Below are 23,169 nucleotides of genomic sequence, written 5' to 3' on the forward strand. Positions count from 1 at the left end.
GCAGTCTGTGGAAGGGCAGTTGTGACATGTGTGGTAGTGTCCCTACCTCTAAGCCAGGGGACATGGGTTAAAGTCCCACCTGTTCCAGATTAAAAATCACATAACACCAGGTTATAGTCCAACAGGTCTAATTGTAAGCTTTTGGAGCGCTGCTCCTTCATCAGGTGGTTGTGGAGTATAAGATTGTATGACACAGATTTATAGCAACAGTTTACAGTGTTATGTAACTGAAATTATACATTGAAAAATACCTTGATTGTTTGTTAAGTCTCTTCTGTTAGAATGACCATGCTAGTTTCACTTCTTTCATATGTAAATTGCAATTTTTTCTTTAAAAAGTTACATTTTCAAGTGAAATTTAACAATTGGCGTCAGCCCAGATAATGTATTGGTTATTAGCACCCCTCTGTGCTGCTGTCTGTGCCATAATATTTAGACTGATTCTAATTTAAAAAATGAATTAACAGATTCTTACATGAATTCATGCAGTTTTTAAGCAAAGTACAATGTAATTGTGCAAGTACAAATTCACGCCACAAATGTACATGTGTATGTGTGTGTCTGTCTGTGTGTGGCAGGGGTTATGAGTGTCTGTGAGAGAGAGTGTATGTGTGCATGTGGTAGAGGTTATATGTGTGTGTGTGTGTGTACGTGTGTGTGTGTGTACGTGTGCACATGTACACACACATAGTGCAATGGGGTCACCTGTCGTGTGACATGAACTCAAGGTCCCGGTTGAGGCCCTCCCTATGGGTACCGGACTATGCTATCAGTCTCTGTTCGGCCAGTTTTCGCTGCTGCCTGTCCCAAAGTCCGCCTTGGAAAATGGTCACCCGAAGGTCTGAAGTTAAATATCCTCAACCGCTGAACTGCTCTCCATCTGGGAGGGAACACTCCTGTCTGTTGATTGTTGTGTGGTGCCCATTCATCTGTTGCTGTAGCCTCTGCTCGGTTTCTCCAATGTACCATGCCTCAGGGCATCCTTGCCTGTGGCGTATGAGACAACGCAGGCTGAGTCGTATGAGTACCTGCCACATACATGGTGGGAGGTGTCCCCACGCATAATGGTGGTATCCATGTCCTCTCTCTCTCTCTCTCTCTCTCTCTCTCTCTCTCACACACACACACACCTTGCTTAATACATTATTCGTCAACTTACTGTGAACATCATTAGTTTGTGCACAAGTAGAATTGTTTTTTATTAATACTTGGGCGATAAATCCACTTCTTATGAAAAGAACTTTAGTTTAAACTTGTGAATATCAATGCTGAGAACATAGAGTAGCTGATTTGGAAAAGCTACAGATATGACTGAATTATCTTGGGCATATCAGGCTGGTACGGTGGCTCAGTGGTTAGCACTGCTACCTCACACTGCCAGGGACCCGGGTTCAATTCCCGCCTTAGGTGACTGTCTGTGTGGAGTTTGCACATTCTTCATGTGTGTGCATGAGTTTCCTCCGGATGCTCCAGTCTCCTCCCACAATCTAATGATGTGCAGGTTAGGTGAATTGGCATTGCTAAATTTTCTGTGGGTTAGGTGCATTAGTCAGTGGTAAATGTAGAGTAACAGGGATGGGGAATGAGTCTGTGTAGGTTACTCTTCGGAGGGCTAGTGTGGATTTGTTGGGCCAAATGGTCTGTTTCCACATTATAAAGATTCTTTGATTCTATGATAACAAAATCTGCTGATGTGTTAACTTTGCACCTGGCCAGTGAGGCTTAATTGAATAAAAATATTCCAAAATTAAAGCACAAGAAAAACAATAAACAATCTGAAAAATTTAACCAGAATTCTTAATAGTGCCTTTCCCATTTTAGTGCATATGTGTTTGGAGGGTTTTAGCATGAAGTTGTTTATCTGCAATCCATCAGATATTAAAGAAGTGTGCCTTCCAACCAAGGATGGGTTGTGAGCACCCTGCATTTCAGACGTTGTCCCATTCCATGAAATTCAATAACTAGTGTTTCAGAAACATGCCGGCCAGGTGTTAACAAAATAATTGAAACACGAAAGTCATAGCATAGTGATATTAGGGCCACAACATAATTTTAATTCTGGGATTAGGAGACACTGAAAGGGCAAAACTAGCAGCATCCAGCCAGAAGAGACCTATGTAAGTAATTTTCCTTTTTTGAAATTTCTTAAGGTTTGTTGCGGCCCAAAAAGAGGAAGAGTTCTTGATAACCCATGTGTTTCACGTGTTACCCACGCTATTATTATACTTACAATTTGGAATTATTTTAATTTAAGTTACCGCACTGTAAGAGCTCTTTTGTCAACTGTCAGCACCTCCTTCCAGCTTGTTGTTAAAGACTGAAATTGGATAAAATGTTTAAACATTTGACAGGAATGATGTCATACTTTCCTTCTCAGGACATTTGCTCATTACCTTCCAGTTCTATTATCATTTCTTGCTGACAAAAAAAAAATCTATGCCAGTCTAAATAAGTGCAGACCTGGGAAGCTTAGAAACTTCTGTACAAGAGTGATTGAAGAATCACATGGAAAGGGTCAGTCTTCTAAAATTTATGCTCTGGGCAGATTGGTATGTCCAGAACAAAAGAGATCATATTTCTGTCCGAATGATAAACATTCTTTGGTAGTATGCAGTATTCCACCCCGGTTTTCCCACAAGCAAAAATGTTTCACAGCTGTAGTTTTATCATGACTGTCACAAATTCTTTCTCCAAAACTTTCAAATTAATTCCTGTTTATTTTATCTGGTTTCTTTCATTAAGTTGAAATTATTTTTAAAAATATCAGCATAATTTTAATTTATGGAAAAACTGTAATGCATTTCTTTTGTCATAACAGAAAGAGTTTTGATGCGTATAGTTAGCTATATTTCTTTAAGTAAGTTGACAAACTGTTACGTTCATAGAAGCCCTACAGTGTGGAACCAGGCCATTTGGCCCAACAACTTCACACTGACCCTCCAAAGAGTAACCCATCCAGATGCTTTCTCTTACCCAGTTACTCTACATTACCCCTGTACTAATGCACCTTACCTACACATCCCTGAACACTATGGGATGGCAAATTAGCATGGCAAATTCACCTGACCTGCACATCTTTGGACTATGGGAGGAAACCAGAGCACCCAGAGGAAACCCACGCAGACACGGGGAGAATGTGCAAACTCCATACAGTCACCTGAGGCTAGAATTGAACCTGGGTCCCTGGCGTGAAGCAGCAGTACTAACCACTGAGCCACTGTGCCAGCCTAATAGTACACAGCCCAGAGCCTTTTATTTAAACCTTTCATAGGAGACCAGATGAAATTGTGAATTTATCCCTCCAACTCCGTGAAAATCCTGGAATCCCATTCAATAGCTGAATAAACAAAATCTGACTCACTCACTCAAGCTAGTAGCCCTAGTAGTTATAGAAGAGTAACTTAGATGTATAAAGTGTGTTTAATCTCAGCCATTTATTAAAGTCCAAGGGTCTTGCGGGATATGCTTTGTTGTTCCAAGCAAATTCTGTGTCTAACTGCAGTTTGAGGAGTTCATCAGAATTCTAGTCTGTAGCCACGATTACACAAGGCTACTGGATTAATTAGCCTTAGACAAAAACAGAACCTGAAAATAAAATTGAAAGTGCTGAAGATGAAGTAATGCAAGCAAGAAATGGTATATGCAAAGCTGATCTGGTTTTAATGGTAGCTGAAAAAGAAATTTTACCTGGAACAATGGGTGAATTCCTGATGAAGGGCTTTTGTCCGAAATGTCGATTTTCCTGCTCCTAGGATGCTGCCTGACCTGCTGTGCTTTTCCAGCACCACTCTAATCTTGTCTCTAATCTCCAGCATCTGCAGTACCCCCTTTCACCCTTTAGGTGAATTGACTATTATCTGTTAAGTAATGTCATGAGATTTCATTCAGTGAGATTATATCAAATGAAACTACATCCTAAGCCTATCGATATAAGATGCTGGAAATACTCAGTGACCAGGAAGCAGGTGTAAGAAAGAACAGAGTATACATTGTGAAAGCCAAGATGGCAGCAAAATAGAGTTGTAGATATTTTTAATCAGCCTGTTCAGACATGTTATGACACATTTCTGGAGCAGATGGAACTTGGACACAGGCATTCTGGCCCAGAAGTAGGGACATTATCAATGTGCCACAAGATCCTATGGCTGGAATTAGAAGCTGAGCCCACATTTGCTACATAAGTAATAATTGGACAAACTGACTCTGTTCAAAATAGTGAAGGTTATGGATAAGCATAGCCTCATGTCATTCAAAAATTGTGGAACAGTCTGATGACTGGTACATGATCTGTGTTCATGCCATCAAAACTCAGTGGGTAGTGTGGACTTTGTATGACCTGTGATTTTATCGAATTATAGCATGGGAAATGAATAACCAGATGTAAAAGTAGGGGAAAGGGTGGGCGGTATATGGGCCTTTCTTACTCTCGCCCTCCTTTCATTTAAATCATACCAGATGTATGTTGTAACTGAATCCTTTGATCTTTCACTACAGCCACAATTGGGAGTCAGACACTGTGTTACAAATAAAATAGCATATTTGTCTTGTTGCCTTCCTATAAAGGTAGGAGATGAGACACTAAGTTGCTTAAAAAAGAAAAAAAAGACTCATGATCCATAAGGAGCAAAACTTAAAAGATGCAAATGAATATTATGTAACTGCTTATGTGATTTACTGTTCAGTGTTGGCAATGTGAGTGAACATGTTGAGCAAACAAAAGAAATAAGCAGACAAATTAAATATCACTTCTATATATTTACATTATAGAGCTAAACAAGTAGTTGGACATGGAGATGTTGAGGATTAGTTTAAAACCAGAAAGACTGCTTCTTTTATGAATCCTGGGGTGGAATCTTTTGAAAATGATGATGGTCTCAGCTACCAGCTGGAAAGCTGCTAAGACCTCCACACTGCTGCTTTTTGAGCACACCTTGTGTCACTTAGTTACACAACAGTTCTGGGGTGACCTTCTGCTAGAAGTCGAGCTCGTGCTACTCAGAGCCTCCTGCCATTTAGAGGCTGGCAGCTCTTCTGCTCACAGCACATCATTAGGATGTAGTGGCTCTAACCTGTACCACATCTGTTCAAGGACCCAGATATACACTGGGTAATATTAATTAGGCACCAAGGGCTTTAGAACAAGAGACCCAACCCCTGGATCCAACAAGCAAATATGCCAGAGTGAATACTATAAATAAAATTAGAGCAGAGCATGAAGATGGCAGGATTTCAAGGCTGCTATTCCCCACTCTCCTTTCTGATTAAGGGCCCCCTCGTCACCAAGCTTCCCACATGGAGGCCTCTCAAGATTCTGTCCTTGATTATAAGATGCAGTGAAATCATGACAGAATTTGTCTACAAATCAAATGTGTCTCCAGCAATGTAATCATCTTGGATGTTTTTAAATTTGTGAGTCATTCACTGGTTAGTTATTCTTCTACAGACATTGTGGAAACTCTCAGAACTAAAACTGTATGACTTCAGCTTCTCTGTATAATTAAACATGAGGACCAGCCACATGTTTTGAATTTCCAGTTGCGCAATAATCAAGCACTTCTACTCAGGATTTGCAGGAAAAAGGCATAGATGAAGAAGCAAATGCATTCAAAACTGAACATTTATGCAGATTAATAAATGTCTAAAAGGAGAAAAAAATGGTTATCATTTTAACCTTTCTCATTTCTTGACATTTTGACTTCATGTGCACTTTTAGTACATACTTACTGGATTTTTTTTCCCAGCTTTCATCTTCACGGTAAACAAGTAAAACTCTTTCTAATTGTGTTAACCAGTATCTTCTCTCATGAATCTCAACTAATGGATAGCTTTGTCTCAAGTTGTCATATCTAAGTTGACTCAGTTATTTCTCATCAGAAATGAAAGTAAAATTAAATAATCTATAATTAACTACTCTTGACAGAAATAGTTCTTCTACCAAAATTAAATATTTGTTTGCTGTATAATCTGAGCTGGGTCCTGTAGAGTGGAAAGGTGCCTCATTTCACCATTAGTGTCTGCTAAATTAAATGACTTTGTCTCCCTTTGAGTTAATGACATAGTGTGAATGTCATTGGACATAATTCTGGAGATACAGACTTAAATCCACTGTGACAGCTGGTGGATTTACATTCATTGAATAAAATCCAGACTTGAAAGTTAGTCTCAGTAATGGTGATCATGAAATGGTCACTGATTTGTCATAAAGACCATAGGACGCAAGGGTAGAAGTAGGTCATTCGGCCTGTCAAATGTGCTCTACCAATCAGTGAGATCATGACTGATCTAATAATCCTCAACTCCATTTTTCTATTTCTTTCCCCATAACCCTTGATTCCCTTAATGATTAAAAATCTGTCTGTGTCAACCTTGAATATACTTAATGACAGCCTGTACTGTTCTCGGAGGTAAAGATTCAGTACTGTCTGAGAGAGGAAAATCCTCCTCATCTCTGTCTTAAATATGCAACTCCCTTAATCTGAGATTATTTGCCCTGATCCTAGACTCTCCCTGTGAAATCTCCTTAGAATTTCAGTAAGGTTGACACACAATCTTCTAAACTCTTAATAATTAAGGCACAACCTTCCCCCAACGTGTCTTTGTAAAATTATCTGTCCCCATCTGGTATCGGCTAACAGACCTCTTCTAGACTGCCTTCAATGCCAGTATATCTTATTTTAGACAAAGTTAAAGATCACACAGCACCAGGTTATAGTCCAACAGGTTTATTTGGAAATATAATCTTTCAGGATGCTGTTCCTTCATCAGGTCAATTCAATTCAGCGCTCTGAAAGCTTGTACTTCCAAATAAACCTGTTGGACTATAACCTGATGTTGTGTGATTTTTTTTTAAAACTTTGTCCACCCCAGTCCAACACTGGCACCTCCACATCATTTTCTTAGATAAGGGGACCAAAGTTGTTCACATGTTCCAGCTCTGGTCTGACTTGCGTTTTATATAATTTCACTAAGACACCCTTATTTTCTTTACTCTATGTTGTTTGAAATACAGATCAACATTCCATTTGCCTCCCCTTTTACCTGATGAACCTGACAAGAGCTGCCAAATCTCCGTGCTGTAACTTCCTCCATTTAATTAATATCCAGCTTCTCTATTCTTCCCGCCAGAGCACATCACCACATTTTTCCACATTGTACCCCATCTACCTAGTTATTGTCCAATTGTTTATAAACTGTTTATATCCCTCTACAGACTCTTTAAGTCATCTTTGTCACTTGCCTTCCTGTCTATTTTGTGGCATCTGCAAAATTGGCAATAGTACATTCATTTTCCTCATCAAAGTCATTAGTGTGTATTGGATCTGCACTGACCCCTGTGACCATGATTATTGGGTGTGGGCAGGAACATGAGTAATCAGATCAGCCATGATCTTATTGAATTGCAGAATAGTCTCGAAGGAAGAATTGGCCAGCTCCTAATCCTAGTTCATGTGTTTGTATAAGAAGACTGTACAAACATCACACCCCTAACTTTTCCATTACCATTTGAACCATGGAGCAGTGCACTCCCTACAAAATCATCATGAAGTGTCATGGCCTAAGATGCTACAATCCAGCCAGTTCAGTTCAGTTTACCTAATATTGAGAAGCCACATGTGAGAAACGTGGAACTGCCAAATAGATTTCAACATGTATTTTTTTAGGTGTCATACTGAGACTGCTCAGTCCTTGCAAGGTAAGATTCTAAATGGGATGGTGATACAATCGGATTTAGGGGTATTAGACCATCTGGATTGATCTTGCAGACATTCTCTGCCTCATAACCATTCTATGACTTATAGAGTCATAGTACAAGGCCCTTTGGCTCTAAACTGAATGAGTCCCATTTGCCTGTGTTTGGCCCAAATCCCTCTCATTGTTTCTTATCCCTATACTTGTCCACATGTTTTTTAAATGTTGTGATTGTACCCACCTTTACCACTTCCTCTGGCAGTTCATTCCATATCTGCACCATCCTCTAGTGAAAATGTTGCTCTCAAGTTCTTTTTAAACCATCCCCCATCTCCCCCCCCCCCGCTCTCAACCTTAAACCTAGCCTCTAGTTTTGGACTCCCCTAACCTTCTCTATGACCTCATGATTTTATAAATCTTTAAAAGATCACCCCTCAGCCTCTTAGACTTAAGGGGAAAAGGTGCCAATCCATCTCGCCTCTCCTTAAAACTCAAAGCTTCCAGTTTTAGTAAAATCGTTGTTAATCATTTTTGCACCCTTTATAGCTTAGTAACATCCTTCCTATGGCAGGGCGATCAGAATTATAGGCAGTACTCTGAATGTGGCCTTTCAGTGTCTTGTCCAGTGTCAGGGAGCATAGTGAGATTGCCACCTGTAATCATTCTATGATTTTCTTCTATGTAGAAGAAAATAACATAGGTGTATTTTAAGGATCAGAGGAGAAAAGTAAACATTTATATGTTACAAGCATTAACTTGTACATTAATTAATAAAAGATCATGGGGAATAGAACTAATAGCTTCTCCAGAGAACCAGTTCAACATGATGGACTGAATGGCTATATTTCCATGCTATATTTTTGTTTATCTTGGACCAGCATTTATTGTCAACTCCTAACTGCCCTTGAGAACGTAGCAGTGAGTTGCCTTCTCAAACCATCCCAGCTGTAATACTCTCAAACCCTAATCAAAACATCAAGTATACTTGCATTCATCTGATTTGTGATAGAGGAGTGCTGATTACAGTCTTGATGCTTCTCAATGAAAGAGGAAATTGTAAGGTGAGCCTGTCAATGGTTTTCTCACTTGTGGGAGATGAAGTTGGGGCTGCTTACACACTGGAAAAAAAAGCAGCGAAACAAAATTGCAGAAAAAAACAGATGTTTGAGTATTGCATGATTAATGTTTTTGTAGTTCACTGATAAATTGTGTTTGAAAAAAAATGTATTTTCAAAATAAGTCTAATACCCTTTGGGACTTCTGTATCCAGTGTTATCTACAATGTGCTTTCTTCCTACAGACTCACTTTCAGTGTCCAGCAATGATGCAAGTCCTCCTGCATCAGTGACTTCACTTCAACCCCATTCTGTGAGTACAACGCAAAGCTCACCAGGCCCGAAGCGTCCTGGTAATACTCTACGGAAATGGCTCACTAGCCCTGTACGGCGTCTAAGCAGTGGAAAAGCAGATGGCCACGTAAAAAAACTGGCTCACAAACATAAAAAGAGCAGAGATGTCCGGAAAAGTGCAGATGCTGGGGCTCAAAAAGACTCTGACGAGAGTGCTGCTACACCCCAGGAAGAAACTGTGGATGAGGTCAGTAGCAGAGTACTCAAAAATCTGGTTGAACCTTGGCACAGTTTAAACAAGAGAAAAACAGATGTGATTTGAATACTCAAGAGTCTAAAACCAAATGAAATAGTTTTCATTCAGTTTTCACCTGGCCAGCGCTTAAACCGACATATTATGAAATTAGTTCCATACTTTTATTCTATATAAATATATAATATTCCACACTATAAGAATTAGTTTAAAAAAAGAAAGATTACATGCAATGTGCTAAGTCAGGGAGGTTTTGTAATGTTATCTTTATGCACTAATAGCAACAGCCCTTCTCGATATAAAAGAAACATCTATCTGTTTAATAAGTTACAAAGTAGTAGTACATTACATTGAAGGTAACTGATCTTTTTGAGATGACAAAATGAATTGCACAAGGGGATGAATGTCATAACCAAAGTTAAAAGGATTTGATGAAGTAACTTATAAAACAGGAAAATTTTTAAAATGTAAGAATTGTAGAAGAGAAAAAAGATTGGAGATGTAAAAAGTTCCAAGTTTTAGAATCCCAGAACAGAATTAGTTAAGATGGGAGAGTGCATGGTACCTCACAAATTTCAATGTCCTGGGATGCAGAGAGGTGAACAAATGCTCAGGGTTCTTTACATTTGTAAAGGACCAAAAGAGGGAAGTTCAGAAGAGTGCTAACCTTTTATAACTGATAAAATGTACAATAACAAATTACCTAAGAGTGCAAAACAATCCTAAAGCACTTTCTAAGCCATGGACTCATTATTCAAATTTGAATAATGGAATTCATACTCCATTATGAGTTGTTGAAGGTAAAATAACAGAGATCATATATGTTCATCTGTTGCTGAGAAATGAAGGTCTTAAACCAGTTTATTTCACTACAATAAAAGAGAAAATACTAGAAATACTCAGCTGCTCTGGCAGTATCTGTGGAGAAAGAAAAAGATTTAATATTTCAGGTTGTGACCTTTGATCAGAATGGCCATTAGAAGTTTTTGTTTATAGTTCTATTGAAGAACTTTGGAGGTGTTCATAATGTCGTGATTTGATGATTCTATGTAAGACAAATGACTGTGTGTGACCACTGAGTTTGTAAAATCTAGAAGAAGTTAATAAATTTAGAGTGAAATTACCAGCACAATACTAATTGTGTTGACAACAAATAAAACAGGTTACAAAAATGAAACAGCTCCAGATTTAATGCTCAAGCAGTTTGAAGACAGAGAAGGAAATTAAGATGGTCAGAGATGTGATAGATTGCTTAAAGACATTATTTCAAAATGCACGATGCTACATCCTCTTGAAAGATTTGGATTTGCCCAATGCTCAAAAAGATGAAAGATCCAAATTCCAAAATCTATAATATGAGCAGTAATATTACCATCAGAAAACCTTGCTGACAACCTTACCAATGATCAGAATTTTTAAATAGTGAATAATTTATAAATTAACACTAAATTCAATAGTATTATAATGTTCTGATATAGAGCAATGAAGCAGTAATTAGAAGTGAGAGCAGGTCACTATCCACTGTGATCTCTGGGATGTGTCCAAAAAGAAGAGAACATAGATTGGCAAGAAGAAACATCAGAGTTGGCACAGCTTTGAGGGTAATGGGAAATATGCCTTAACCACAGTCCAAAGTACAGAGGATCAAACAAACCTGATTGCAAGTGTAAAAGAACTAATCCACCAAATGACCCCAGTGAAAAACTCAAAGGACAAGATTCACTATTTAAAACTTATTTTAACCATCAAATCAAAATAAACATGAATTAATCACCAAATTGTATTCTGTAGAAACCATAATTTACACTTTAAATAGCTGACACAACAAATTGAAATCTTACAGATATCTCAGGTAGCCTGTTCAACCTGTGTGGCATTCATCGCAACCATGAAGACCCTACAAAATTCTGCTCTTCCCAGCTAAAGTTTCAATTCCTTCTTTTATGCAGGAGTTAAGCCCAAAGCCCCAAACAGTAATGGGTTCACCACTTTGAGGGTATATTGTCCATCAGTATAGGGCGGCACATTGACTCATGGGTTAGCACTGCTGCCTCACAGCACAAGGGACCCAGGTTCAATTCCAGCCTTGGGTGACTGTCTGTGTGGAGTTGCACATTCTCCCTGTGTCAGCCTGGATTTCCTCTGGGTGCTCCAGTTTCCTTTCACATTGCAAAGAAATACAGGTTCGATGGATTGAGCGTGCTAAATTATCTCAGCGTGTGCAGGCTGGTAGATTAGTCATGAGAAATGCAGGATTATTGGGTGGTGGGGGGGTGCGCAGATGTGGGTCTGAGTGGGATGTTCTTCAGAGGATCAATGTGGCTGGGCTGATTGGCCTTTTTCCACATTGTAGAGATTCTAAGATCAAAAAGAGCACCTGTCACAATATTTCGCAGCTCTCCTCCTTGAAGCAACCTTTTTGCTTTCTTTCTCCAGCTATGCTACAACTTTCCACTTTAGCTGCCTTGCACTTTCAGCTGCTGCACAGCCAATATGCTACTGTTCTTCTGTTGAAACGAAGTACAGTCCATATTGTGATCAATGAATGAAATTTGGTCTTTCACCCTGGAGTCTTTCTGTTTGCCTAGCAGCCAAAGTCACAGGATTTTTCCAAAATCTGACACCATAGCCAGAAATTTCAATTTACACCCCCTTCCTAGAAGCATAGACACTTGGGGTCAGATTTCCCTTACTGGTTCCAGATAATGGAGAAATCCCAGCTCTGCAAACTGGACTTATGAAAATAGCTGACGGCACTTCCCACTTTTTGCCTGCAGGGGTGGGCAATGGTGGACTGGATTGGGAGTCAGATAGGGCAATCTAGGAGGAGCAGAGGAGGCTAGGTTTCTGAGGCAGGCTGGGTAGAAAGCCTGTTTCACTGCTCTGGTGCTGTGTTGAAAGTTTACAAATAAGGATTAAAACATTTTTAAAAACTTGCTGCTCTTACCTTCTCATTCTCCATGCCTCATCCTCGACCAGTTGCGTTACCCAAGCTGACGCTCGTTGCGAGAGATCCCGGGTTCCAGTCCTGGACGGGCCCGCGTTTCTGGGTTTAAAATGTGGCTCGTTGGTCTTGGAGTATGATTCTCGCTTTGGGTCTTCTACTACGCAGACTTGCGAGAGATCCCGGGTTCCAATCCTGGACGAGCCCGCGTTTCTGGACTTGTGCAAAAGTGCCCGCTTAATTTTCTCAAAAAGCATTACCCGAGCCCTTAACCATCACCTTAAACATTCATTCTTTTGAACACCCATGCACAGTGACAGAATTGTGAACTATCCACAAGATACACTCCAGTAACTCATCAAGCATGTCCAAATATGCAACCATCTTGAAGGTCTTATGAGGATAGACTGAGCGACTTGAAGCTGTTTTCATTAGAGAGAAGAAGGTTGAGAGGTGACTCAATTGAAACATATAAGATAATCAGAGGGTTAGATAGGGTGGACAGTGAGAACCTTTTTCCTTGGATGGCAATAGCTAGCACGAGGGGATATGGCTATAAATTGAGGGGTGATAGATTTGGACAGGTGTCAAAGGTAGTTTCTTGACTCAGAGTAGTAGGGTTGTGGAACGCACTGCCTGCAACAGTAGTAGACTCGCCAATTTTAAGAGCATTTAATGATCATTGGATAACATATGGATGAGAATGGAATAGTGACATTTAAATGGACTTCAGATTGGTTCCACTGGTCGGCGCAACATCACGGGCCGAAGAGCCTGTACTGTGCTGTAATGTTCTATGATAAGAGCAACAGATACAAGGAACTATGTCAGTTTTCCTTCAGTGTTACTCAGCCAAAATCCTGGAACTCCCTCCTAACAACAATGTGGGCATACTTACATCCCACAGACTGCAGTGGTTCTATTACGGAGCGCACCATCATTTTCTCCAAGGCAATTTTGGCCTTGCTATCAGTGTACTCATTCCATGAATGAATGAAAAGTAAGTGCGTTTATGCACTATTTACGCACAAGCAGGGCTACTTTTCACAATTCCATAGAGTATTTTACCTTTTCCAAAGCTGTCTTAACTCCACCAAAGGCACTTTACTTCCCCCACAGGTGGTTGGGACCTTTTCTCCCAAAGGGGTATTCTGACTATCCAGACAAAATCATTTGACTAGGGACTTGGCCTTACCTGGCTTAATTTCATTTTGAGGTCATACACTCCAGATATTCCAAGATAGTTTAAGTGGCCAACTGCTTCCAGGAGCCATGCGTGCCTGAACAGTAGACCACCCCAATCCTGCTATCGTGAAGATGAACAGGTTTGACGGTTGGAATTCCTGACTTTGTCCTGCATTTCCACCACAGTGGGAAGGCTTCATGTCTTGGTGAAAGCCCTGGGCTTTGGCTTCTGTTTCAGTTCGGGACTGTCCTTAACTGTAGGCAACAGATTTACCCTTGGACTGCAGTTGAAGCAGTTAACTTCATAACTTTTATAGAGCGTTTGGATAAGCAATTGAAGTGATATAACATTCAAGCCAAGAGCCCAGTGCAGAAGAGTGGGACTAGCACAGTGTAATTTTGGCAGTACAGAGTGGATGGGTTAAAGGGCTTCTTCTATACCTTATGATTTTGTTTGTACCAAAACCTTGTTTAAAAAGAGTATTTACCAAAAGCAAAATGAACTATATTCATTGCAGAAGATTAAAAAACAAAGCTAGCCAGAAACTATTGATTTTAAAATGCCGCAGTAATATAATGACATTTCATTAGTGAGGTCTGGTCTGATAATATTAATGAATTTTCTATCCCAATAAAAAAAAATTGGAGAATACCTGTAGAGTTGATCAGGGCTCAACACAATGCAAGCATTTGTGGCTTGTAAATTTCCTTTTTTGCAGAACTGTTTTTATTCTGCATTTAAAAAAAAAGGTTTGCATTGGTGACCGGAGATTTTACTTCCATTGGTATTTTTTCCTCAGAGGGGACGGAATGAAGGACTTAGCAGTGGAACACTGTCAAAATCCTCTTCATCAGGAATGCAGAGCTGTGGGGAAGAGGAAGGTGAAGAGGGGGCAGATGCAGTGCCACTTCCTCCCCCAATGGCAATTCAGCAACACAGTCTTCTCCAACCTGACTCTCAGGATGATAAGGTAAGATGTCACCATCACATCCTCCATATACAGTCAATGAAAGATAAATTGAAACAGTTCTAAGGTAATATCTGTCAGACATTTCTTTTAAAAAAGCCAAGCTTGTAAATGTAATTGGATTTCTAGAAATGTTACTAACGTTTACTTTCTTCTAAAGAAAAATTAAAGAGAAATAAGCTATGTATTAATTTTAACAATGCAAGTAAGATCAGTAAAGAAACAATTCTGATTTTTTTTTATTTATGTGAAGAAATGTTGGAAATCTGGCTTACAATAGGATAAATTTCCCTGTAATATTATAATTGTCAAATTTCTAACCATACGATGCATGTATAAATGGTGACTACTCAGTGTTTTGACTGATGTTATACAATGAAAGATAAATTGTTTTCATTGTATTTAAAATTGAAGTTTACATCAGTAGCTTTGATATACATTGCTAGATGTTTTGTAACTAGTTATCCTAGTCTGTTTATTGCTTCTCACAGATTTGTGGTTACTGAATAATAATTATTACGTAGAGTATCACATATAGTCTCTGTGTGAAAAGATAATTTATATGCCATAACTAATTTGCTTTGTTTTCTCTTTTTAAATGTCCTCTTATCACAGCATTATGTTGATTTATGTTCTGTCTCTGTATTTTCTCAGTTTCCTTATCTTTCTATTTAAATCATTATACTACCCCAGTCTTAGCCCTTCTGTTCTTTAATTGCTTTTGTTGTTTCTATGCCATATTGGACGAAACTTGTGTGAAGCTTGCTTTGTTGCAAGGTTCAACTTAGCCATGTCAGTCTTTTTTCTCCAAAAAAAAGAAATTTGGAAGTTGTTTGTTGTGTCAAATGAACCTCCTGTGTCACAAATATCTTTCCTTTTCTATTATAAGTCAGTTTGTGGAAATCTAGTCTTTTGTGCACTTATTGGTACATGAAACCCATAAAGGACATGTACTTGTATTTTACTCTGATTAGCTAATTGTCCCTACCCAGAATTCCTTATTGTTGGTTCCCACAATATTCTACCAACTGCATGCAATCCATACAATTAGACATAAGTTGACGTCACATTGCTTTTGAGGCCAGAGATCACCTAAATTCCTGCAGTCCTGGTCTGGAATCAAATCCATGCCGAATATACTTAGAGGATACCTCAGAAATGGTGAGACATGACCCCTTTTAAAAAAACTCAGTAATTGTTTTCTAGAAATGTCTGGATAGCCTGCATAAATGATTATATATTGTATTTTCGTAGTGCTATTAGTTTTTGTTATCAACACTGGAGTTCCCAGAAAGTCACATTATTCTGTCAATGAGCACTCTTCAAATCTTCTTCCTCAGACATCATCTCGTTTGTCAGTCCGCCCTACAAGCTCAGAGACACCCAGCGCCGCAGAGCTTGTTAGTGCTATTGAAGAACTTGTGAAGAGTAAAATGGTAAGAGATATGTTGTAGAGATCTTCAGCGCAGAGAAAAGCCATTCAGCCCATTGTGTGTCCCACCCCGGTGAAAAACAGCTGCCTAACTACTCTAAATTCCATTTTCCAGCAGTTGGTCCATAGTCTTGTATGCATTGGCATTGCATGTGCACATCTAAATACTCCTTAAGTGTCGTGAGGGTCACAGGGTCACATGATAATTGATTGTCACTGTTAAAACTCAGGCTCTTGTTTCAACTCAGTGGGGTAGTTTACTGGAAATCGAGCCCACTATTCCCAGACTTGTCACAAAAGCTAACATAAGCTAAGATCCCCAATTTAATTTTCTGTGTCTTTGTAGGATAAAAAGATGCAAGTTAATACAAAGCACAAATCAGGTTTCTGTACATAACAAAAATTGCTATTTATTGCAAATAATTAGATTCTAGCTACAGGCAATAGTTACAAAGCCTTGGCATATAACATTCCAAATTAAGATTCTAGTTCTTTTGGAAACTCCCATTACAGATACACAGACTAACATACAGACAAGGTTAAAAATTGTAAAAACAGTTTAGTAGTCTTTGTTCCCAAGTTCTTTTGAGATGATTCTTCTGCTGAACAGTATTTTGCTTCAGTCATCTTTCTCCAGATGCTTCCATTTGTTGGTAAGAGTCATAACGTGGCCACTTCACTCATAAAATGACCCTGACATATCCGTTAAAAGTCACAGTTTGTAACAACTGTTGCAGGAAAGTAAAACTCTTTTTCTTCAGGTTTACAGTGAGTTCTGACTCCAGGGAATTGAGAGGCTGTTCCTGTGCTGATGAGAACTGAACACCACCTCTTGTTAATTGGTTCCTATCTCTGAGCCGCTTCGTTACCTCAGAACTAATCTCACAGTTGTTGACAGGCAAAGAAGTCTTTTGTCATTGGTAATTGGTTGCTAATCCAAAGCAAAATCAATTTTGTGTTGCCAACAAAAGCTACATCTGCACACCATCTCAGCTCCAAATTTTCTGCAATTTAAATTTCTATTATTGCTTAATAAATGATTGTTTATACAATGTCTGTCACAGTTGTCAGGTTATTTACTCTCAAAACACACAGTTGCTCTTTCAAATACAAATTTTAAAACTTTTTTCACTTCAGTTCACAGTTTTTAAATACAAAATGAAAAAGGCACATTCCTTACATCCTTCAAACACTTTGTTACCTCTCAATATTATCTTTGAATATTTAGTCCGATAATGGTTATACTAATTCTTTCTGTGAATGTACAAAAAGTTGAGAACTAGTTATATGTGGTCTAAATTTTGTTATTCTACATTTATACTTAATGTGATATTTTAGTGTTGCATAAAATGCAAGTTTCTAGATGGAAATGAAATACTTTCCAATAATTAGCAAGCACTGTCAGATTCAGATTAGCCAGTTGCAAGAATATATCCTGTTCTGCTCCAATAACATCTCTTATCTCCAACTTCACAAGATTGTATTATATTGAGAATTTTGTATTGCTCCTATTTCTTTCCCTCATAATTCCAAGTGTGCTTGCCAATTTCATCAATTTCTTCCAAATTTCAAGCACTACAGTGGTTTTTGGCCCACAAGATGTGTTGGAAGTGGCTTTCACCTTAATAATCAAGATTGGAATTAAACTTGGGTCTGAGTTATGAAGGAGCACCAAGTGTAAAATTCAACATTATTCATCAACAAATGATTCTTTGCCACTCAGTTAAAATGCTGCATTTTCCTAAACAGTAGCTTTGTGGGAATACCTTCATCTATGCAGCATGGTAAGAAGAAGGCCAGTCATATTTTGCATAAGAGCATTTGGAGATGAGCATTAAATGTGTCTTTGCTAGCTGTAGCCGCATTCCAAAGAATTATATTTTGCAAGTTTAGCATGGTGAATTCAACAATTCAATAAATTGGTTACACAGAGACAGTAGCATAGTGGAAATGTCACTGGACTAATACTCAAAGGGTGCTGTTCTGGAACTATTGAGAAAACATCACTTCTGGTGAAAATTAAATGCAGATAATAAATTTGGATAGTTATTGATATTTATTTTTTGTAAAAAATCAATTTGATTCAATCATGGCCTTTTAAGGATGGAAATCTTCCCACATCACCTTACCCAGAATGGCTTGCATATGATCAGCATTCACTTTATTTTTCATTCTGGTTGCGTGATCCTCCAAGGCCTGAGGGCAGCAGCAACGTCGAGAACCGGATGTCAATGCCACGATCAGCGTGCTGATGTCATGCACCATGGTGAAGAACATCGGAGAAGCTCCTTAGAGAGATTGTATAGTCAAAATAATTTTGATGACTGTAGGGAACGCTACATTTGATTGTATAGTCACAGTAGTGTTGTTAATTTTTAACTGCCCTTTGCAAAGGCCTAACAACCAACACAGTTCAAGGGAAAATAAGGAAGGACAATAAAATTGGCCATGGCAGTGACACCCACATTACATGAAAGAATTTTTAAGAATTGAATTAAGCTACTTTAACTTTTTTCTTTAATTAGAGTTCCTTATGTTACAGCAACTAAAAATATTCAATACCTTTTTTCCCTTCACCCACCCAAAAAAAATTCAGGCATTGGAGGATCGTCCAACGTCCCTCTCTGTTGATCAAGCTGACAGCAGCAGTCCATCTTTCAACCCATCTGATAACTCTCTGCTGTGTACTTCTTCCTCCTCTCCCATTGATGAAATGGAAGAAAGAAAATCTAGTTCATTAAAGAGGCGTCAGTAAGTCCTTTGTGGATTTACCAATAAACATTTTGATTTTGATTTGGGAAATACATTTCAAAAAGATTAGTTTAGACTATAAGGCAAACAGTGATGATTTGGCAGTCTTCAGTATGTTTTGTTATTGACTGAAGCATAAATGGAGTGTTAGACGAGCCTTTGTGATACAGGCTAGTGAGCATTCATACTAAAAAAGAATTATTAATTTTTGTCAAGTTTTAACTTTATGGCCTTCATTTAATGTTGTGTAAAAATAATTAAATACCATCCACTTGCAACTTCTTAAAATGTTGGTTCAGCCCTTACACTTGGTGATAATCAGAGTTTGCTGCTCCACATTTGCTGCAGCATTGCACAACTCCGCATTTCTGATTGAGTCTTCCAATCCTGGCCTCTTCAGAAATCTGGAACACATTTGCAGTCAGAGATTTTCCTCAAAGTGCTGGAGTGTTTAGGGTGTGTGGACAAGGCACACCTCTTTTTACAGCATTAACTGCTTAGGTAAGTTTAAATGTTCAGCGTGAAGTTAGTGAAAGGTTCAAAGACCATCTAGAACACATCAGGATGTGGATTTGAACCCACAATAAGATCAGTTGTAATTTTATTAAATTACAGTGGAAGCTTGAGAAACTGAATTGTCTACTCATGCTCCTAGTTCATACGTTTGTGTTAATTAGCAGGGTGAGTAGATAGTTGAGGTTACTGAAGACAAGTGAATGAGATAAGTAGGTAGGATAGTAGGTAGGTGAGGTGACAAATAGTTGATAAGATTGGGAGGACTTGTCAGGTTGAGTGCTAAGTGGTAGACAGTGTTGGGGACTTGTTAAATTTGATTATGGAGATAGCCACGTTGGGTCAGGGATTGTCAGGGAGTCAAGGGTGGAGTTAAGAATCGTGTGAGAGATTGGCCAGAGAGGTCAGCATTATGGTTACCCAACACTTTAATATTCAGAATATTTTTGTTCCAGCAGTTCCTGGATAGCTATCTAGCGAAGTTCTGCACAACTGTCTTGAGTCTCTAATTCTAACTCAGAGTTGGAGACTTTTTCAGAGGATCCAAGGAAGGAGGGAAATTGCCCATTGCGAGTTTAGAGTTATGGGTAATTCCCACAACGTCAGTGCATCATGATTTCCCCAAGGTTCTGATATCATCTTGGTTGTAGTTATCTGGAGACTAGAAGATTGGGGCCATCATCTTAATCTAAAATTGAATACTTTTTGCTGTGACCTTATTTCTTCTCTCAGAGGATATTGAATCTCTGGAATTCTTTCTCTCTGTAAAGGATGGATCATTATGTAAAATCAAGATTGAGATAGATCTTTAATCAGTAAGGGAATTGAGCTTTGAGGAAAAGGTAGGCAAGCGGAGTTAAGAATGATCACATTAGGCATGATCCCATTGGGCCAAATGGCCATTCTCATGTGTCTTAAGTACTTGTTTGTATGAAGTAGATTGATGTATTTGATGTGAAATGGCAATGTTATATAATGCTTATTTTTATGATCACCTTATCTTGGTCTTCTAGTTATGTCTTACAGGAGTTGGTGGAAACTGAGCGGGATTATGTACGAGACTTGGGGTGTGTGGTAGAGGTAAGTTTGTTTATGATTCGTAAGAGTGCATTTCAACCATTTCATGTGACTGAAGAATTATGATGTCCATTCTTTAGAAGCAACAGATGGCATATTTATAGAGGATATCTGGCATGATCTCCATGGTGAAATTTCAAACTGTTGAGGTAGCAAACATGGAGTACAACATGACTGGTTCATACTAACTAACTTGGTCTGGAGTGCATCAACTTAACTGAATCTACCTCTCAGAGGTTTTACTGCACACCAACTGTGGTATTACTGCAACTGATGCATGCTCACATATCTGTTTCTATTTGAACAGATAAAATTTGGCTTCTAATTTCTCATAATAAATAACAGACAGGAACCTCTGTGCATTTTTAATCAATATTGCAACTCACCTTCAACACTGTCATATGCAGGCTGTTAATTAGCTTCAGCTTCACATTACTTTGTCAAGAGTGGCAAAAATATATTGTCCTATCAGTGTAAAAACAGCAGTGCCAGTCAGTGCTAGGAGCTTATCAGATTTTATGCTGAAGGTGGCCAGGTTGGATCAAAGGTAATCAAGAAGTCATGGATGGAGTTGGGGATTGTGTGAGAGATAGGTGGGAGAGATCAGCATTATAGTTGAGATTAGGAATATTTTTGTCTAACAGTTCCAGGGTAACAAACTAGCTAAGTGCTGCAGAACTTTCTTGCATCTCTGACTCTACCTCAGAGTTAGAGACTTTTTCAGAGGATCCCAGGAAGGAGAGAAATTGCCTATTGGGAATTCAAAAATTCCAGATAATCACCATTGAATCACCAATTCAGTATATCAGTTGCACACCGACGCTGCTCTTTTCCATTGCAGCTAAATACATGAATTTGCATCTCCTTGAATTCAAAGTTTAAGACAACAGAGAGTGTTAATGTAGGCAATGGTTTCTCTCTTCAGGGCTACATAACAGTGATGAAAGAAGATGGCGTCCCTGATGACATGAAGGGAAAAGATAAGATTGTGTTTGGTAACATACACCAGATCTACGACTGGCATAGAGAGTATGTAGACTTATTTTTAGTTTTTGATGCTTATCATTGTAAACAAATAAACTTTGTCAATGTATGCACTCGTTGCAGAGTTAAGCACTTCTCTATCAGACTATGTGCATAAACATGCCTCGGAACATGCGCATTAGAAGCAGGAGTAAGCCACTCCACTTCAAAGACAATGCTATCAACACCTTTTGACAAAGAGGGTTTCAAACACGTGCAACTCTCTGAGAAGAATTCTCCCAATTATTTTTATATAAAATGGGCAACCCCTTATTTTTAAACAGATATCCTCTAGCTCTCGATTCTTCTAGAAAAAGCAACATTTTCATGTGTAACCCAGCAACTCCCTTCAGGACCATTGTATGTTTTGATCAAGTTGTATCGTGTACCCCACCGCCACCCCAAAAGAAAACATCAGCCTGGCAAATCTGTGAAATTCCAACACAATTACATCACTCCTTAAATAAGGAAAATAATACAAAACACAGTAGTCTAGATGCAGTCTCATCATAAAACTATAAGGTATAGGGGCAGAATTAGGCCCATCAAGATTGTTCTGCTATTAAATCCTGACTGCTATGTTTTTCAGCCCTATTCTCCTGCCTCCTGTCCATAATCTTGATACCATGCCAATCAAGAACCTCTGTCTTAAGTCTACTCATTGACTTGGCCCCCACGACCTTCTATGGATATGAGTTCCACAGAGTAAGCACCCTCTGGCTGAAGAAATATCTCCTCATCTCAGTTCTATAAGTCATCCCTTCACTCTGAGGCTGTGCCCTTGGGTCAGTGGTGGAAACATTTTCTCCTCGTCCACTCTATCCAGGTATCTCATTATTCTGTAAGTTTCAGTGAGATGCCCCTCATCTTTTTAAGCTCCATTGAGTATAGGCCCAGAGTTCCTCTCAACTGTTCCTCTCATATCAAGCTTCTCATAGAACATAGAAAAATACAGCGCAGTACAGGCCCTTCGGCCCTCGATGTTGCGCCGACCAAAGCCTACCTAACCTACACTAGCCCAATAACCTCCATATGCTTGTCCAATGCCCGCTTAAATGACCATAAAGAGGGAGAGTCCACCACTGCTACTGGCAGGGCATTCCATGAACTCACAACCCGCTGAGTAAAAAATCTACCCCTAACATCTGTCCTATACCTACCACCCCTTAATTTAAAGTTGTGTCCCCTAGTAACGGCTGACTTCATTAGCGGAAAAAGGTTCTCACTGTCAACCCTATCTAAACCCCTAATCATCTTGTACACCTCTATCAAAAATCCCCTAAACATTCTTTTCTCCAATGAGAAAAGCCCCAAGTGCCTCAGCCTTTCCTCATAGGATCTTCCTACCATGCCAGGCAACATCCTGGTAAACCTCCTCTGCACTCGTTCCAATGCCTCCACATCCTTCCTATAGTATGGCGACCAAAACTGCACACAATACTCCAGATGAGGCCGCACCAGAGTCTTATACAATTGCAACATGACCTCAGGACTCCGGAACTCAATTCCTCTACCAATAAAGCCCAGTACACCATATGCCTTCTTCACAGCACTATTTACCTGGGTGGCAACTTTCAAAGATCTGTGTACATGGACACCAAGATCCCTCTGCTCATCCACACTACCAAGTAGTCTACCATTAGCCCAGTAATCCATCATCTTGTTACTCCTACCAAAGTGAATGACTTCACACTTAGCTACATTGAATTCCATTTGCCACCTTACTGCCCAGCTCTGCAACTTATCTATATCCCGCTGTAACCTGCCACACCCTTCTTCGCTGTCCACCACTCCACCGATTTCGTGTCATCCGCAAACTTGCTCACCCAGCCTTCAAGCCCCTCCTCCAGGTCATTTATAAAAATGACCAACAGCAATGGTCCCAAAACAGATCCCTGTGGAACACCGCTAGTAACTGTGCTCCAAGATGAACCTATACCATCAACTACTACCCTCTGTCTCCTTCCAGCCAGCCAATTCCTAAT

General features: G+C 39.2%; 1 protein-coding gene across 5 annotated transcripts in view; it reads left to right on the forward strand.

Annotated features, from left to right (window-relative positions):
* The window catches only part of LOC140480385 (triple functional domain protein), a 588,738-nt gene that overhangs the window by 481,869 nt on the left and 83,700 nt on the right, over positions 1–23,169 (forward strand). For 4 of the 5 annotated variants that reach the window (XM_072575177.1, XM_072575174.1, XM_072575175.1 and 1 more), the window contains exons 35-40: positions 8,990–9,285; positions 14,221–14,391; positions 15,729–15,824; positions 18,417–18,571; positions 20,098–20,164; positions 21,087–21,190. In XM_072575177.1, the coding sequence (XP_072431278.1) occupies positions 8,990–9,285; positions 14,221–14,391; positions 15,729–15,824; positions 18,417–18,571; positions 20,098–20,164; positions 21,087–21,190 (889 nt within the window). Of the gene's footprint in view, positions 1–8,989; positions 9,286–14,220; positions 14,392–15,003; positions 15,526–15,728; positions 15,825–18,416; positions 18,572–20,097; positions 20,165–21,086; positions 21,191–23,169 lie in introns of those variants that run through there. The other variant, XM_072575178.1, reaches the window with a different exon arrangement.

The sequence above is a fragment of the Chiloscyllium punctatum genome, chromosome 8 (assembly GCF_047496795.1).
Source record: "Chiloscyllium punctatum isolate Juve2018m chromosome 8, sChiPun1.3, whole genome shotgun sequence".
NCBI lineage: Eukaryota > Metazoa > Chordata > Chondrichthyes > Orectolobiformes > Hemiscylliidae > Chiloscyllium > Chiloscyllium punctatum.